This window comes from Choloepus didactylus, chromosome 22 (assembly GCF_015220235.1).
Source record: "Choloepus didactylus isolate mChoDid1 chromosome 22, mChoDid1.pri, whole genome shotgun sequence".
NCBI classification, from domain to species: Eukaryota; Metazoa; Chordata; class Mammalia; order Pilosa; family Megalonychidae; genus Choloepus; species Choloepus didactylus.
Genome location: NC_051328.1, coordinates 39,088,522 through 39,107,575, shown reverse-complemented (window position 1 = coordinate 39,107,575; position 19,054 = coordinate 39,088,522). Strand labels below are relative to the sequence as shown.

Here is a 19,054-nt window from a genome sequence, read left to right as displayed (position 1 = left end):
GCAAAGCCTCTGGACCAGGATGTAACAACATCCTTCCATGCACAGAGGCCTGCCCTCCTGTCTTGGTGGAACAGCCAGTTTCCAGGCACAAGCTTTGCTGCCAATGGTTAGGGGGCTGTCACCTCCATTTTACAGATAAGGCCCCTGGCACGAGGTCTCACAGCTAAGGAGGGGCCGCCCTGTACCCCAGGTGGTGGCCCGCGCCCCAACCGTGCATCAGCAGGAAAGAGAAACACAGCACGCGGTCGTCCCCAGCCAGAGTTTATTGGCGTCTGTGGCCGGCGGTGTACCTAGCACTGGAGTGGTTATGAGGTTTCTACGCCAGCTGGAAGGCTCGAGGGGGTCACGAATCCTACAAGGTACGGGAAGACCAACCGGCAGGGGAGGGGAAGAGAAAGGTGCAGCTGAGGGGTGCTGCCCGCCGAGCCTCTGCTACCCGGGTGAGAGACAGGGCAGGGGCTGGGGCGAGCGTGGGAGAGGCGGGAACGAGAGCAGGGTGCCAGCTCCAGGGAGCCTGCCCCGTCACCCATAACCTTTGGCTGCAGCAAGGCCCCGGCTCTGCCAACACGGGTGGGGTCACGGGGAGCCCTGGGGAGACCCCAGGGGGAAGGCAGGTTTCCTTCACTTCAAACACTGGGAAAATACATTCTTGTTTAGAAGTGTGTTGAAAAGAAAGCTCGTATACCAAAGTTCCTAGAAAAGAGGGAAGGCCTTTAGAATAAGGGGCGGGGAGCAGGCAGGCTCGTCCAGGGGCCTCGGGGGTGGTCAGTCTCGGGCCACGGTGCACCAAGCAGCTACAGACGGAGAGAGAGGTGTCAGGGGACGGGTTTGCTGAGAACAGGCAGCCTCCACCCCCCATCCCATGGAAGCTGCCGGGGGCAGCCGCCATAGTGGGCAGATAGGGGAGGTAGTGTGACAGTCCCCCCCCTCCTGCTACCTCAGGAAACTTCTGCTCCCTCATCTCTGGTGGGGCAGGAGAGCTCTGACCGTACCTCTCAGCTCTCATTCACTGAGTACCAGCTCTGAGCTGTGTCCGAGCCAGCAAGCAGCAGGGGGCCGGGGGATCGGGCAAAGCAAGGCCACCCCAGAGCTGCTTGGGGTGTGCAAAGGCGCTTGGGTGTCCAGGCTGTGGCTGGTGAGTCTGGCTGTGAGTGCTGGTGGTGGGGGCCACAGCGGCATCCAGCGGACTTTTTGGGCCACACTGCCTCCCTCACCCCTTCCCCCTGTGCTGTGCGTGGTGGGCCTGTCTCCTGGCCTCGAGGGCCAGTTCTGCAGCCCCCGCCTCAGCATCAAGGGCCCCCAGCTGGGCTATCGTTGCTTGCAGCTAACTGAGCAGAACAGGGCTCCAATCTGGGGAGCTTGTCAACACCTCACTGGGGTCTCTGTTCCCTGTGGCTCTTGATGCAGCTTGTGTCCCCCAGAGGAGGGTTGCTGCTCCTTCTCGGAACCAGAGACCCTCGACCATCCCTTTACCTGGCACCGCGATCCTGGAGAGGGCCTCGGGCTGGCTCAGTGTGTCCACTTTGGCGTGCCGGAAAGCTTTGCAAAGGGGACTTTGCAGGTGCCTGCAAGCCAGGGGGACACGGGTTAGTTCTCAGGGCTTGGTGGAGGGCTGTGAGGTTGTGGGAGCCGCTCCTTGGGCTTAGAGTCTCCCTAAGCCTTAGGATGGAGGTGAGAGGGGTGGGCCCCAGGGGCAGGTTGAGGGGAGAAGAGCAGTTCCTTGTCTCCCAGCGGGTATCCTTAACAGAGAGCTTCCCTTCTGGCTCAGCTTGGGGTGGGAGTTCAGTCTGCACTGCTAGGTCTGCCTTCTGTTTTGATTGAGAACGTTCCTTGGGCCAAGCCTTGCAGGAAGTATGAGGGCTCTCACCCTGGGAGGCAGGTGGTGCTGACGGCCCCTCTGCACAGGGGACACATTTGGGACCTTGGGGGGTCCCTTATGCACAAGAGTCAGCCAATGTGCCAGGGCTGGAACCCAGAGTCTGTCAGAGCCACTCGCTCCCCGTGGCAGCCCCAGCCCCCAAGCTCTTGGTCTGTCAACCCCCATTTGCGTGTATATGAGGAAGCACAAGCAGCTGCCTGCAGCTGGCCCTTTGTGCCTCAGCCCGGGAGCAGAGGGGCTGGCCTTGAATCTGCATTTTTAGGAAGAGTCCAGCTTCAGTGGGGGGCAGGCAGCAGGCCACACACCGCGCCATGCCTCCACTGGACCCAGGCATGCATGGGCCGAGTGCCACAGGTGTTCCCGTTGGCAGAGGCCTCTGGAATCTGGGACCTGGATTCGTTATTACTACCCCCTTTCCTTCACCAGCCCTTCATCCCCTCTGAGGACACTCTGTCCAAGTTTACCCTGGTGAGAAGAAAAGGGGCTGCAAGGCCTGGCAGAGGGCCCAGGAGGGTGCCCCCCGTCACCCAGGCCCGCGGCCTATGCCCACCTCTTCCACTCCTCCTCTGTCTCCCAGAACTCGTAGACAACGAAGGTGAAGCCGTCGGCCATCCTCACGGCAGCAATGCTGTCCCGGGGAGGAGAGAGGGGCAGGCTGCAGAGCAGGGGAGACGCCCCCGCCCCAGCTCCCCATGGACCGCAGACACGCGGCTGTCCCTCCCCTCCAGCCCTGACCTGTGCCACTTGAACAGGAGCTGGCAGGTGCCACCGAGCCAGGCTCGGGCCTAACCTGCGCCTCCGAGCAGACGAGCCCGGCAGAGGCAGCCCACAGGGCACGGTCGGGGGCCGTTTTAGGGGACGCTGCTGCTTTCCCAAGGTCCCCGAGGCCGGCGAGCTGCTCTGGCCCAGCTCCCCCAGACCGAGGGCAGCACCGGGGCGGGGCCAATGCTTTGTTGAATAAATAATAATGAAATGTGCTTTTAAAAGACTTCGTATTCATTTCTGAAAGTCCTATCTTTAAAAACAAGAGCCGCCTCCCCCGACCAAGCTCTCCTCATAATCACTGTCTCATTTAAACAATCCCGTGATGTTGCAGTTGTCACGTGACGGAGGCCCAGGGAGGGCCTGGCCCTGGGTTTAGACTCTGGCAGACCAGGCCACACAATGACCCCCCAGTGTCCCCCGTACTACCCGGTAGCTGGGGCAGGTGCTCACCACACCCAGACCTTCCATTCCTTTTAAGTAGGGCGATGCCCCCAGGCAGGCGGCAATGTGCCCACTGGTGGGCTGGGCTGGGCTGGGGGGAGGGAGAGTCAGCTCCAAAACCGACCTAGCTCCAACCCTCCCCCCATTCCTCGAGAAGGAGAATCCTGCCACGGGGGACGCTCCCTGTGTAATTATCGGCAATGCCAGGCTCTGCCGTGTGCAGGCCGGAAGCACCAATTGTGGCATTGGTTCATTATACTCCCAGCCTGAAATTGCATGTGCAGCTGTGGGGCCTGGCCTTCCGCCGGAGGGGCTGGTTCTGTCTCTCCACTGACCAGCAAAGGTCGCTGCGGGCACTGGGGCTCCTCTACTTTCGGTTACTGCAGCGCCATGAAAGCAATCACGCTGATCGCATTTGCTTGGCCGATACACAAGCTGTTTTGGTGGGGACAGCGGGAAGAGTTGGGCGGGCAGGCAAGCATGAGGGCTGTGAGGACACATGGAGATTCAACAAACAGGCTGGGTGTGGGCCCTGTGGACATGGTCTCGGCCCCCAAGAAGGGCTGGGGGCGGTAACAATCCCCTACAACTATGTGGGCCATCCTCTAAGGGCTGCCAAGAGCTCGGGGTGGGGCCCAGCGAGCTGCCTCGGCCTGGAGGGGTCGGGACTGGCTGCGGGGGAGGCAGTGGGCACAGGGCTTTAGGCGGCCCCACCCTGCCAGCCCTCTTCCAGGACCTCCAGACTCGGATTCTGGTATCTCTAGAAGCCTCAATCAAATGGAGTTCAACTCCCCTATCCCAGCACATGGCACTGCCCTCTATCAAGGTTCTGAAGGCCCCGTTTTACCCAAACCATTAGCAAATCTGGTCAGCTCTGCTCCAACACAGGCCCCACGGCCCCTGTCCAGAGCCTCCTCCCTGCTTGTAGGTGCGCTCCCTGCCGCGACCCCTCTTCCCTGGGCAGCAGCCAGAGACGCTTCTCCCAGTGGAGACCGGTGGGGGCTCCCTCCTGCCTCCAGCACAGGTCAGTGCTTGCAGAACAAGCAGGGCCCGCCCGCTGCCCCGGGCCCTTGCCCGTCACGCTGCCCAGCCACACCAGCCGCGCTCTCGTCCCCAAACCTGCCACGACTTTCCAGCCCCAGGTCCTGGCATGGCGGCTCCCCTGGCCCAGGCCTCAGTGCAGCGTGAACCCTGGAGGCCCCTCCACCTAATGCAGCTTCATTCCCCGGCCTCCCCGGCTCTCAGGGCCCCAATTCCTTGTCCTCACAGCACCCCGCACCAGCTGGAAGCCACCTCCTCTGCCTGCGTGGCTGGCTGCCCTCTCCACCCAAGAATAAACACGCGGTGACAGCAACCGCCTTGCCTGGGCCCACGGTGGGCACCCAAGAGAAAGGGGGAATGGGTAAGACTCCTCTGAGGGGCAAGAATCGAGGCAGGGTAATCTTGGAGGCTCTAGCTGCCACCACCGGGAGCAGCCTGAGGGCTGGCTGGGGGCCGGGGAGGCAAGAGAGCCTGGCAGGCCGCGCCAACAGCCCCCAGGCCCACTGTGGGCAAAGGGCCCCTTAGAGGGGGCCGCACCCTCGGCTTTGCTGAGGGGCAGAGCACCCGGGGTGCAGTGGGAGCCCTTGGTAGCCCTTGGTTCGTCCCCCTGCCGAGGACACCTCCTGGCGGAGTTCTCAGCCCAGACCCGGGGTGTGAGGGAGGGGGTGTCCGCCCGGCCCACCCCTCCTTTCCTGCTTGCTCAAGTGTCCATCATACACGTGCCGGCAACAGGAGCAGCGGCCACCGAGTGAGTGCCAACTACGTACCCGGCCCTGCCAAGCGCCCTTCACTCCCTCATCCCCTCTGCCCCTCCTCACCACCGGGGCCATGGGTCCTGTCAGCCCCACTGTACAGGTGAGTAAGCAGAGGTCAGGGAGGGGACTCCGAGTCTGGGCTCCAGGCCACCCCGCAAAGCAGCGTCCACTTCCGTGGGGTGTGCTCTGCTCTCAGGGGTAAAGCCGGGCCCTCCGCCCCCACCCCCAGGCAGAGCTCCCCCCCACCTCCGGCCCCGCACCCCTCCCCGGGGCCCACTCACTGGAAGCAGCTCCTCTCGCCGGCGGTGCCCCGCAGGTACTGGCGCAGGGCGGCCAGGAAGTCGCTCAGCTGCTCGGGGCACACGGCCATCTCCTGCCGGACCAGCTGCAGGTGCTGCGGGCCAGGGGCGCATGGGCGTGGGGGCGGCGGGGGCGTGGGGGGACCAGGACGCCCACAGGCCTGGCTGCCACCCCGCAGGTTCCCTGCCAGGCCCTCTCCCAGCCCCACGGGGCACAGCTGCAGACCCTGCTCCCCAGTACCTCCCTTCAGAGGACAGGACAATTTGGTCCCCCCCTTCCCCCAAAAAAGAAAAAAAAAAAACACAGAACAAACCCTAGCATGCACACTTTTCATTTTTATACATTAGAACTGCTTAGGGAAGAACTTGAATTTAAAGATGAAAATCAGAAAGCAGCCCTCATAAAAGCTGAAAAATAGACAAGAGTGTCTACAGAGGTTCTAGGAGTTTCCAGAGCTGCCCACGAGGCATCCAGGTCCCCAGAATGAATGCAACAAAGCCAATGACTAGTAAAATTTATCTTGGATCAAATCACCACCTTGACCTCCCTGTCCTGCTGACCACATGGTTCCTGGCTCCACATTTTCTGATCAAAGCATCTGGAGCCTCAAAAAGTGGCCCTGGTAGGGAAGGTTGACTTCTGAGGCAGGACATGGTCTGGGGGCCAAATCCGGGGCTGGCACCTACCCTCACAGAGGTCGGGGGGGGGGTAGCGGGGGTTGGGGCCATCGAATCATCTGCCTCTTTTCACAGAGGGCAGGGCCTTACCATGTTGGTTCCCTCCTCGTCTGAGAGGCGCTGCTGCAGGTCAAACCAAAGTGTCTGAAACAACGAACCACAAGGTGACCTTGGAGACAGAGACCGCCTCCTCCAGGCAGGCCTCGGGGACCCACCATGATGACATCTGAGCGCCCACAGCCACCACATGACTCCAGCCCCTTGGCCTCTGGAGACTCCTGGGCTGGGGGCTCAGCTCCCAGGGGCCCAGCCTCCCCGGGTGGGTGTCTGTCCATCCTCCATGCACAGTGCTGGCTACAGAGGGGACCAATCAAAGGAGGTGGCAGAGAGTCCCTTCTGGGGCCAGCATCCAGGGCCTCTGGGAGGAACAGAGGCCAGGCAGGCTCACTGCAGGGGACAGGGGGCAGGGGGCAGGGGGCAGGCTCGGCTTTGCTGGGAAGTCTCGGTGAGGCAGCTCCAGGGACTCAGGGGTCCTGGATCCAGGACACTGCCTTGGCCACACCTGCTGGCAGTGCCCCTGAGAATCACCATCAGCTCACCTTAGTCACCCTCAGTCTAAGCCCCAGCACCTCAGGAATCTGCCATCGAGAGGCAACGGCCTTTTCTCCCCACCCCGCCCAGGGCCACCACCCCCTTTCTTTCCGGGCCCTGGGCTAAACTCTTTACAGTCACCTCTGAATTCCCCAGGCCACCCTGAGGTAGCTGCCGCCCCACTGTGTGCTCCAGGAAGGCAGGAAGCACATGCGCTTGGGCCGTCTCCAGGTGGCCGGGGCCTGCCAGAGGACGCAGCGGCCCGTGGTGCACCAAGGGTGCGGGCTGAACGCGGGACGGCCGCCGCAGCTGAGAGCCGGGCTCCAGGAGGTGGTCACTCACCCAAGGTCACGCCCGCTGCCTAAGTGTCAGGGCCTGGGCCTGAACTCAGGGTCTCTCTGCCACACTTGGGCCCCAGCTCCTCTTCCTTCAACCCGGGCACCCCCATGAACACGCCCGAGTGAATTCCCGTCCAGTCGCCCTGAGGACAGACCATCTCTTGCACGCCGGGTCCTGCCTCTCACCAAGCGAGCACAGCCCCGGGCTGTCAGGGAAGGGGGGCAGGCCGGCTCCAGGGCTCCCGCTGCAGCATGAGCTGGAGGCTCTGCTGTCGTTCACAGTCTTGATCTTTTTTGGACAATGCGTGATGTGTGTTCCTTTTGCACTGGGCCCTGCAAATTACCCAGCCAGTGCTGGAGAGCGCTGTCAGCTTCCCCGGGACACACGCGTGAAAGCGCTTTGTAAGGGGGAGGTTGTGCCCCACAGGGCAGGGCCTGTTTCCATCTTTTTACCACCAGGTAAGGCACCTGCGGGCTCTTGGAGGGCAGGGGTTCACTTTGGCTTCTCCCCGCCCGGCAGGACCAGGAGAGGATGACGGGGAAGGTGCAGGAAGGTGGCAGAAGGTAGTGGGGGTGGGGTGGGGTCATGGGATCCTGGAAGGCCACGGGGCAGCTCAGGTGGGCACCGCGGGGGGCGGAGCCAGGACGCCCAGGTGCGGGCGCTTCCCCGCCGGCAGGTTGTTAGGGCGACCCGGGCGCTAAAAATAAGCTTCCGAGAGCCGCCCGCCCCAGGCGCCCGCCGAGTTGCTATGACAACCGGGCCGCGGGGTCCCCGCCGGCCGCTCCCACCCGGCAGCCGGCTGCCTCGGCCCTGCAGGCCGGAACGCCGCGGCCCCTCATGGGGAGCCCCCATGCCCCCCACGAATCCCTCACGCCCATCTCCAAACCCGGGCAAGTCCTAGCACTCTTTGCAAGGGATGTAAAAGAAAAGGAGAAGAAACGTAAAATCACCATCTTACCGCTGGGCGCCAGCTGCCGTCTTGGTTGATGGAGGACTATGGGTACAGCGTGTGCAAGTGTGTGGATTTTTGGTATCAGAATTACAGGAATATTGTAACTTCTAACATCTATTAAACACTAACCCCACACCAGGCTCTGCTAAGTCAAAAATAGACTATCATTTATTTCTCAGAGCACCCTATTATTTTCTGTACCTTCAGAGGAGGCTCAGAGAGGGTAAGGCACTGGCCCAAGGGCACACAGTTGTTAGCGGTACAGCCAGCACTTGAACCCGGGCAGCCCCTACAGTAAGCTGGGTTTTTCTTCCACACTGTCGTGTTGTGAGTCCTTCATGGAGTCCTGAGATGCTGTGCCGTTTCTGGAAAGGCTGGCTTTCTATTCCCCGTGGACATGCCATGTCTTAATAATTTCCCCCTGCTGGTAGTTTCTAACCTCTCCTTGGTCACTCACTCGCCACCAAAGCTGCTTCCTGGCCAACACCTGATCAGACCACCCCACCATCTTTGGCCTCTGACCCTGGCGGCATGCTCTGCTCTCTGTGACGCCCTCTTGGCACCCTCCCCACCATGGCCGCTCCTGCTCTTTCCAAGGCACCTCCCCTTGGGCCTGGAAAACGGACAGTATATTCCCCAGGGTTCCATTCCTGGCTGTGCCCTCCATTTCCACACGCCCTGGAGGAGCCCTTTTCCAAAGCTCCCCTAGCTTTCTGCAGCCCTGACTTCTGAGCTCCAGGGGAGGGAGGAGGGGCCTTGGCAGGAGGAGCAGCCCAGAACCCCATCCCCTGAGGGGCAGGGGACAGGGAAGGACAGCGGTGGCCCAGCCGACTTACCTTGCTCTCCAGCCTCCCGATCAGCTCTGCCAAACGGCTGACCTGGGCTCCCAGGCCCTCCTCCTTTGGGTCTGCGGTGACTGGGAAGGAGACACAGAGAGGGAGGTGGTGGGCAAGGCACTCTCGGAATCTCCCCGAGGACCCCCGGCCAGCACCCTGACCCCAGACCACTGCTCTCACCAGGCAGAAGGCTCTTCCCTTGCTCTGGGGCCGTGGGCTGGTGGCAGGGGCCGTAGGGAGGAGTGGGGTTTCCGTGCCAGGCCTCCACGACGCCATGGCTGGGTTTGCTGTGGTTCTGTCTGCAGTTAAGAGGGGGAAGCACACAGGCTACAGCGGACGTCACATGGCCTGACCACTTTCAGCAGCTTCAACAAATGTTTAGTGAGTGCTGACCTGACCATGGGCTGAAACCAGCACAGAACTCACCCCATGGCGCCCCATCACCTGAGGCAGCTGGTATCGCCTTCGTTTTACAGAGGGGGAAACTGAGGCTGGTGAGGCCGGGGCCTTGACTAAGGCCCCACAGCAAGCCGGGGGCCAAGCTGGGATTTGAAGCCAGCTCCAGTCTAGGGCCCTGCAGCCTGGAGCCAGCTCCCGACCCCCACTATGGCTCACAGCCTCCCCGTGCACCTGCTGAGCCCAGGCTGTGCAGACACCCCAGTCCCTTCCTTCCCAGCCTCACTAGGAGCCCATTTGGTGTCTGGTGCCTTCTGGGTGGGGCCCTGGCTTTGCACTGGTGAGAACTAACCCACCCCCCACTGGGAGCTTGAACAGCAAGTCGAGAATGGGGATGTAACAGAGCAGAGAAGACTGGGACCCTGGCTGGGGAGGGGGGCCAGGCCCATCTCCTATCTCCATACCCTGCCCGAGGCACACACCAACACACTCACGCGTGCATAGCTAACTGCTTGCCCCGACGTACACAGCTCCAGCTGTCAGAGACACACACACATGCCACTCACCAAGCCCCATACCTGGCACACAACAGGTACTCAACAAATGCTGGGGGATGACTGCAGCCCCACATGCAAACGCCAAAAAACTCAATGCAGACATACAAATACAGACACACAGCTGCACGCTCCATCACACACACACACACACACACACAGGGCTCCCATGTGCACAGCTGCACACCCTGGTGCCCACCCTACCCCCTCCTGCCTTTCAGCACTGCTGCCTTAGTGTGTCCCTGAACCCTGAAGCTCAGCGAGCGCTTCTCCCCTGTGCGAGCAAACCAGACCCCCGAGGGAGGGCAGGCAGCGTGCAGGGCCTTTGAGGCGTCAATCACAGCTTCTCTACAAACCAGCAGCAAATTAAACGCGTCCCTCGGACCGTGAATTGGAGCCGAGAGGAGTGGGAGGCCCCCAGGCCCTGTGCCTGGAACCTGGCATCCTGGGGGGCGCTGCACCAGGGCTAGGGGTAGGGATGCCCCCGAGGACCCACAGCTGGGGTCTGAAGAGCTGAGCAGCAGGGCAGTGTGAGGGTGGGGTGTGTGCAGAGCAGATGGGTCTCCCCACCCTGCCATGCCCCCCCACCTCCAGCCCCTCCCCAATGTCCCCACAGTAAAGCCCAACATGGGGTGAACAGGCGTAACCCCTGAAACGTGAGGGGAATGGCAAAGTGTAGGAACTCAGCTGTGAAATCTGTGAAACGGCCCTATCTGTTCTGTGGCAGGAAAAAGGTGACAAGTTTTAGATCCAAGTAGAAACAGAAAACAAAAGCAATCAAGGTGTAGCTTCCAGGGCTGTGGCTTGTAACTCTGGGACCCTCAGGAGCACTAAAAGGGCTGCTCTCAGATGCCGAGTCCTGGGCCCCACACCCAGGGGTCCGAATCCAGAGGGTAGGCTCCGGAGCCCAGGAATCTGCATTTTCGGTTTCCCACATGATTCTGCCGCAGGTGCTTGGGCCCAGCACGCTTTAAAAACACTGCCATACAGCGGCCTGCACCATCCTGTCTGATTGGGCTCTGGCTGCTCATCAACCGCAACAGCCCACTCTCCCACCCCCAGCCCCCGGCACCCCAACATTCTGGCCACACTGTGCCTTGGCCCGGAAATTAAAGGCTTGGAAACCTGGCTGTTAGTCCCGTCCGCACTCCTTTTATCACCTCTTTGCACCAGGCATGTTGGCGGTTCTGGGAAGAACTGGGCAAAGGGGAGTTGGTCTCAACTTGGAGTAGCAAGTGGAGGGCTGTGGGACCCCCAGGGACTAGCACTGCAGAGCCGGAAGGAAAGCTGCCCTCGAGCGGCTCCTTGCTGGACATCAGACGTGCTGCCCAATCACAACGTCCCCCTGACCCCCGCCAAGGAGAGGGACCCCCAGATGCGTTTGCCTGGTCTCAAGGACCCAAAGGAAGCCATAAATGACACTGAATCTCACTGTGAGACAATCACTGCGCCCTCAATTCTCTCTGGCTCCTGTGGAGAAAGCGTCCGCTGGCGCTACTGTCTCCAGCTCCCCTCCACGCTCTCCTGTCCCGTCTCCCGTGGCGGGGAGCAGACCTCCGGCGCGGAGCTGGCTGTCGGCACCCACAGCTACTTATTTCTTACTTCATTTAGGGTGGGTGACACTTATTTCCCAATTGTGGGGCCATACAGTTTCCTAAGTTTATCTCCACTTTTTAAAAGTGAGTCAAACAACAGAGTAGTTCCAGGTAACCCATGATGGGGGTGGGTAGGGGATGGGGCGACAGCGATCAGCATCCGGGAAACAGGAGGGTTCCGGTGCCTCGGTAGGAGCCCCAGGCCTTCTCCTGAGCGCGTCTGATCCCACCTAACCCTCTGGGTGACCCAGGAGGTGAGTATGTCATTGTCCCCGTTTTACAGCTGAGGAAATGCAGGCACAGGGAGGAGCCCGGCTGCCCAGTGCACCGCCACGTGTCCCCACGGACCGCGGGCCAGCGAGAGCGCATGCGCGACCTGCCCCCCCACTCCCGTGAGCCTCTGCGTCCAGCCCCACCCCCACCCCCCACTCCCGTGAGCCTCTGCGTCCGGCCCCCGCACCGGATGTGGCTGGTCTGCTCCTCGATGGCCTCCACGGCGCTCTCCACGGAGCTCAGCAGCGACTGGATCTGGTTGGCGGTCTCCTTCAGGAGGAAGCGGGTCACGAACTGGTCCACGTTGCTGCCTCCCTCGTACACCTGCGGGGGGAAGCGGAGGGGAGAGGGCTGGGTAGCAGAGTCAGGGTCGGGCAGGGACCCGGGTGGGGTCAGCACAGAGCTGCGGGGACAGCGCGGGGGGCGTTTGTCCTGTGGTGGGAAGTGGGCCCCACTGCCCCTGTGTCTCAGAGGCTGGAGGGCCCCCAAGGCGGTAACTGTGGGTTCAGAGAGTAAGGTTTGAACCCTGCTTGCCAGCCATGTGACCCGGGGCAAATGACCTGACCTTTCCGAGCATAACAGGGTCACGGAAGTATCTATCTTACAAGATTGTGGTGAGGAATAGATGACAAAGTGTACAGGAAATGCTCAGCACAGTGCGTGTCATATAGTAAATACTGAACGAAAAATAGCTGCATAGTTGCCCTGAGAAAAAGATGGTGGTGGCGGTGATAGTAATAGTGGTGATGGTGGTAACAGTGATGACGGTGTTGGTGTTTGTGATGGTGATGATGGTGACCATGGTGGCAATAGTGGTGGCGGTGGTGTTCATGGTGGAAGTGACAATGATGGTGGTGGCAGTGACGACAGTGATGTGATGGCAGTGGTGACAGTGGTGGTGTGGTGATGGCGGTGGTGTGACAGTGGTGGTGATGGCAGTGATGTGGTGGCAAAGGCAGTGGTGATGGCAGTGATGTGATGATGGCAGTGGTGGTGGAGGTGATGATCTTCTTGGTGTTCATAATGGTGTTGATAGAGGTGGTGATGGCGGTGGTGATGGCGGTAATGGTGGTGGTGATGGCAGTGACGGTGGAGGTGACGATCCTGTTGGTAGTGTTCATGATGGTGGTGGTGGTGACGACGGAGGTTGACGATGATGGTGGTGGTGATGGTGGTGGTAATGGTGATGATGGCAGCAGTGATGATGGTGGTGATGGAGGTGATGATCCTTTTGGTGGTAGTGTTCATGATGGCAGTGGTGGTGATGATGCTGATGGTGGTGGTAATGGTGGTGATGATGGCAGCAGTGGTGATGGTGGTGACAGTATTGGCAGTGGTGGCAGTGATGGTATAGCAGTGATGGTGTGGTCACTGTTCCTGTTGCTGACAGGAATAAAGTATCAGGGAAGAATTCACAACCTCCTTGCCCCTTTTCTTTGGGCTTTCGGAGTTCCCATGCTGCTGTGCAGAGAACAGGAGAAGAGAATTCCAAGCAGCCAAAAGACTATACTGGCTCCCCACAGAGAGGTCCTGAGCTTTGCTAACGAGAGGGGTGTGGGGGGAAACCGAGAGAGGGATTCTTAGCAGATGCCGCTAGTAGAGGTACCCTGGGAAAAAAGACAGAGAAAGAGGGTTTCCCGCAAGTTCTGCTCCATGGCACAAGACAGAATTTCTTCCTTTTGCCAAGAGACTTTAGCAAAGACATTTTCTAAGGTTTCTGGAATCCACCGGCTTCACGGTGGAATTACCGTGGCTCTGGCTTATTGAGGTCACCCAAGGGTGATGACAAAATTGACCCTGAGTCAGGGGATTCTGGTTCTCTCAAACCCTTGCCCTGTGCTGCTTTCCCAGCTTCTCTGCCAAGTCCCCCGCTTTGTGCGGCCCCTGCCCTGGGCGCCATGGAATTCTGCCCAGTGCCTGGCAAGGCAGGGGAAAGCAGGGCTCTCGAGGAAAGCAAATTAAACCATCCATCACTCTGACTGGGAATTAATTAGCAATAACCGCACCAGAGGAGCCATGGCCCAGAGACAGACAGACTAGGATCTGGAGGCAGGTGCGGGGGGGCAGGGGAACATTTAGGTTTATTGCCTTCGGGCCTGTTTCCTTCCTGAGCCCAGGATGGACAGAGGGTGAGAGAGGCACAGGGCAGGGCTGGAACGGGACTCCCCAGGCAGCAGCCAGCCCAGAGCCGGCTGGAGACGGACCCAGCCAGAGGATGGACATGTGGCAGGTTCTAGAAACCTAATGTATTGCAGTTATCTATTATACTTCCTAGCAGAAGGTTAAAGCCACACACAGTCCAGTGAGCAGTGGGCTCCAAACAGGGGAAAGGTCCAAAACTGACAAGATGACACATCTTGGTAAAAAATTTCAGACACAAAGAAAAAGGCTGCTCAGAGTGATCCAACAAAAACAGTAGCAGAAGTGCATTTAAAGCATCTAGCTCAGGAACTGAAGATGTAAGCAGGAGTCAATAAGTATAACATACTAGTTGAATTCTGAAACAGACAGGTTATATTCAAAGGATTAAAACAAAAAAAATCAGCTTATACAGAGCTTTCCTCCACCACAATCGATGCCTCAGCCAACAGATCAGCTGCATAGATTCCCAAGGGGAAGGATGAGATCTGGAAATTTTACATCCAGGAGACAAAAGTTACTCATTTGGAAGACACCAGGGCGATACTCAAAAATTGGAAAAGTCTCTGACATTTTACCAGGTAGGCACTTTTTCTGCAAAGAATGTTTAAAAATTTTCTCCCTAATCATGTAGAGCTGAATTAGAGAAAGAATTCTTGAACACAGAAGTTGTGAAAAGAAGTAAGGAGAAGCACTCAAATTAAACATCAGGGTTATAGAGGTCAGGAAATAAAAACATTAACCAGTAATAATTTAATTTTAGTCACAATGGGTAAAGCCAATAAAGAATGTAAAAGTGGAAGAAAAACAGCTAAAAATTTCAAAAATGCTTTCTATTCCACAAAAGGGAATATAAGGTAAGGTGTTTTAATTATTATTATTATTATTTAAGTGTAAAGACAGGATTAAGAACTTTAACAACATATTTTTAAAAAGTCACTAGTAAAATGAAAAACTAGACTGTTTACCTTCCAAATAAATAATAATCCAAGATAAAAGCAAAGAGAAGAGACCTGTCCAAAGGACAAGAAGGAAGCATGAAAAATGGAAAGTATGAAAGATGGTGGAGGTCAGGCCAGACATAATGATCATAACAGTAAGAAAAGTAGCCTAACTCCCCCTTGTAGAGACACAGTCCCAGATTTGATTAAACGAGATCCGACTAGAAGAACAACTAAATCAAAACAGCACAGAAGGCTTTACAAAGAAAAGCCTGTGCAAAGATTTTGCGGCCAAATGTGATCAAATGAACGGGACATGTAGTATCACCATCAAGCTATAATTTAGATGAAAAAAGTGTTACCCAAGATAAGAATACCCAAGACTCTAATGACAAAAGGCGTAAGCCTAACAAGGACATGACATTTTTAAATCTTCAGGTACTGGGAAGATGATTGACATAAATGTGGCTACTGGGGATGCAGATGGATACACCGTTTTATGGGGCAATTTTGCTCTGTAATGAGCCTTTTATATCAAAAGCCTCTGACTGCACATATTCTTTGACATAATTCCACTTCAGATCATCTATTATTAAGACCTAATCTAAAACATGGACGAAGACTTACACCCTAAGATAGTAATTATTGTGTTGTTATTCAGAATCACAGAAACTTAGAAATAACCTAATGATGCCCAACAAGTGAGAACTAATAGGAAATTTAAATAAGAATATTTAAAATGATGCTTTTGAACAGTTTTAACAACATGGGGGAAATTTTATGCTAAAATATTAAGTGAAAAAAGCAGAAAAAATCTCATACACAGAATATTACTTATGTTAAGGAAATGTAAGTGGAAAAAAAGCTCAAAGGCAATAAACTAAAATGTTAGCAGCAGTTATGGGTAGTGGGTATTAGAAGTGATCTGAAATTTTTCTTCATGCTTCCCTACTTCCTAACTCTGGCATATTGAATATGTACTATTTCTATAATAAAAATACTATAACAAAACTCTACATGCACAAAAACAACAGGAGTAAAAAAAAAAAAAAAAAGGGAAGGAAAAACATTGGCAATAGAAAGATTAAATGACAAACTGCAATTCAGTATAAGAAATCCGCTCCCTGCTCTCCCACAGGACAGAAAACTTAGACAATAACAACTAGGAGTACAAAAGGCATTGTCAGGAAAATTTTGCAAAATCTTTGAAATGGACAAAAAAGATGACTGGGTTTCCTGTCTAGGATACCTTTCAGGTTTTCTGAGTCTTTCCTTGTCTTCAAGCCACTTTTAAAACTCTGTAAGATGTAGAAAACTGCAAACGCAAATGATTCTTGTCCACAGAAATGCAAATAAATTTTGTCTGGCAGAATACAACTGATTACAGCCCTGTGGAGGGTGACCAGTTTTTTATATCTACTTGCAAGTTCATCTGCCTCGACATGTATATTTGAGGTTTTGGAATTCTTCTTTAAGCTAGTTTTAACATCTTACTGGTTCCCTCATTAATTAATGCATTAATAAAATCTTTGACACCTGTTCATTTTATATTTGAACAAGGGACATGATTTTACCTTTTTATAAAATTATCTTTCAGCAGTCTCGATTTTGTAACCAAGAAAGGAGAACTGTTTTTCAAATTTTAAATTCCAAAAGCATGATCCACATCTTCCTCCCCAGTGTCCATGAGATAATTACAGAAAGAAATAAAATACTATGTAATGACAATGTCACAACATACTTAAAAAAAAAAAAAAAAAAAAAATGAAAGAGAATCTTTACTTGTCCCTCGGTTTTATCATAACAGAACAATAAGGGAAATGAATGAGACCATGACAGATTGTTCAGAAAATAAATGAAAATGAAAATACTACAGATGAAAACCTATGGGTTGCAGTGAAAATCATTTGAAAATGAAGAATTTATATGTCAAGTTTATTATAAAAAAGCATTCCATTTCACATATTAAAAAAAAAAAAAAAAAAAAACCAACCATAACAACAAACCCAAGGAAATAGGAGGAAAGAAATAGTGATGAAACTATAAATTAAAAAACATAGTAAAATGTAAATAAATGAATTGGGCTGATTGTTAGAAAAAGTGAATTGAAACAGGCTAACCTCTGTGACATAGACATTTTAAAAATACAAGACAAAATTTAAAATGAGATCTGAGCTATAACAGCAGATATTTTATTCAACTTAATCTGTATTAAGTGCCTATTTTGTGCCAAACAATGTTTTAGAATTTTTGAAGACTCATAACAGCATCTTATGCATAACTGATCATAAAACTACGTGAATGCTTTGTTTAAAAACACACTGATATGGACACAAAGAGTCAAAAACTTGACTGAAACTAGGGTTGGATCTTAATTATTAAAATTATCCCCTCCCCATTTAGAACCTTGACACAAGGCGTTTGGATAAATTCTTTCCATCTTGAATAGGAAAATGATTCTACGTCAGAGAAGCTGATTCACAGACAGAAAGTGTTCAAAACAGTCTCTCAGTTAATTCCCAAACCCTCAACCGAACTCGATTCTCAGCTGAGACAGAGATAAAACATTCATCTGGCACAAGGATTCAGCAGTGCAATAAAAGACTGCACCAATTAGGGTTTATCACAGGAAGTGAAGGGTTGTTCAATAAGAGAGCATCTAATAATAGAAACCACCCCATCAATAGCTTAAGAAAAATCATATGATCATTTAAAAATACCAAAAAGGCATTTGGGAAAAAACAAACAAACAAAAAAACAAAACCACTACCACCTCCTAGGACAAAACTTAAAGGAAGTACAAAAAATATTTATTATGCTGAAGAAGATTCTAAAAACAAGAGCTGGTACTAATATACTAAAGAGTGGAGAAAACCTAGAGAGGTACACTTGGACATTGGAAGCAAGTAAGGCTGCCTGACGAAGCACTGTCAGAATGTTGTAGAAATTGGGGGAAATGCAATAGGACACAACAGAGAAATAAGAGGAACATATAGTAGAAATGTGGACCCAAGAAAGCAAAGGGGTCCACTGAAATTGAGTTGCATTTCTGCCAACAAAAACCAGCTAAAAAATCCAGAAGAACAAGAAATGCCGTTTTCTCCTGCGGTGACCCACCACCACCACAACTAAAAGCCACCTAGGGCACACCTGACATCACAGGTGCACGGTTCACGAAAGCAAGAACTCTAAAAAGGCTCTGAACTGTTTTGGTGGATGTCAAGGGGTCCCCTCCTTGGAGGAGAAGGATGGGATGTTCCTGACATGCACGGCGAAGGCCCAGAAGCAACCACGGAGGTTGGCTCACGTGCCCAGAGCCCCGCGTCGTGTGTGGGGCCCCTCGCACAGCCCGTCAGGGGTGGGGCTGGGCCTGGCACCTGTCCCAGCAACTCGGAAGCCTGGGATCTCCCCACACCCCCTTCTCCCCACTGCCCACCTTGACACTTTCAGAATATCAAACAATATTCTAAAAAGATGGGTAAGTCAGGGGAGTCAGCCACACATGATATTAAAATATACTTTAGAACAGCAAAACTCAGAACAGCGCCAGGCTAGTATGGAAATGGAAATGTGGATTGGCAGAGGTTCAGGAAGAGACCTGGATTTTTTGGACATGGGAAGAGAGGGATACTCAAACACATGGCAGAGCAAGGATGCAGCACTTGGGAAAACATACATGATGGATCTTCCTAAGCCTGGGCCCATAATGGGAGCCTGATCATAAAAACCGCCCGCTGACTTGGGCTCTCGGCCAGGCCCTGTACCGGGCAGCTTGCAAACCTCACTTCATTTGATCCTCACTGAGACCCCTGTCAGGTGGATATTCCCATTCCACGGATGGGGAAACTGAGGCTCAGGGAGGCAAGTGATCTGCTGGGGGTCCTTCAACCAGGTCTGGCTGACTTTGTCAACAAAGCTCCCCAGCATCCACAAGCAGGCAGGCCGGCGTCCCTTGACCTCCCGGGGCTCAGGGCTGCTGGCGACGTCTGTGTGGCCCTCCCAGCAACATCTCTGTGGGTGGCCGTGTCCTGGCTGAGTGTCCTTGCTGACGACCCTCCAGTTGCTCCCTGGGCATGGCGTCCCATGCTGTACTCTCTGTCTCTTGCCAGGTCCTTGACCGACTTTCCCCCACTCACCTCAGGCCGCTGCTGTGGCTTCCGGCTGTGGCTCTGCTGGGTGCAGGTTCTGAGCCTCTGTTTCCACAGCTGTAACGTGGGGGAAATGGTGCCCCCCACCCCCAGGGGTGCTGTGAGGATTAAGTGAGAGGCTGTGCGTGGACTGTAAAGGCTGTGTGTGGACGCCTATTGCACCTCTTCTCTGAGGATACGGGGACAGGACCCACCCCCTGTCCCCTCCAGGAGCCTGGCCCAGGGGTGCAGACTCACAGCAGGCAACGGGGCTCGGGAACAGCCTGCTTATGTCCATCCAGGTTACAACTAGGGAGGCAAGGCAGACCCAGAGAAGGGACAGGGAGCCTGGACTCCAGGGACAGCAGCCCACACCTGGCTGGCTCAGCCCTCCGTCACATCCTCTGGGACATAAATGCAAACAGGGCAGGGGACAGCCAGCCAGGCCACAGA

At 54.8% G+C, this 19,054-nt stretch overlaps 1 protein-coding gene across 3 annotated transcripts in view; it reads right to left on the bottom strand.

Moving 5' to 3' along the window:
- Positions 1–221: 221 nt before the first annotated feature.
- Positions 222–19,054, bottom strand: part of NECAB2 (N-terminal EF-hand calcium binding protein 2) — a 31,368-nt gene continuing 12,535 nt past the window's right edge. For 2 of the 3 annotated variants that reach the window (XM_037816447.1, XM_037816448.1), the window contains exons 6-13: positions 11,582–11,718; positions 8,757–8,875; positions 8,577–8,656; positions 5,949–6,002; positions 5,163–5,275; positions 2,430–2,507; positions 1,474–1,565; positions 223–794 (exon numbers count right to left, since the gene is read on the bottom strand). In XM_037816447.1, the coding sequence (XP_037672375.1) occupies positions 766–794; positions 1,474–1,565; positions 2,430–2,507; positions 5,163–5,275; positions 5,949–6,002; positions 8,577–8,656; positions 8,757–8,875; positions 11,582–11,718 (702 nt within the window). In that variant the 3' untranslated portion in view covers positions 223–765. Of the gene's footprint in view, positions 795–1,473; positions 1,566–2,429; positions 2,508–5,162; positions 5,276–5,948; positions 6,003–8,576; positions 8,657–8,756; positions 8,876–11,581; positions 11,719–19,054 lie in introns of all 3 variants that reach the window. The other variant, XM_037816446.1, reaches the window with a different exon arrangement.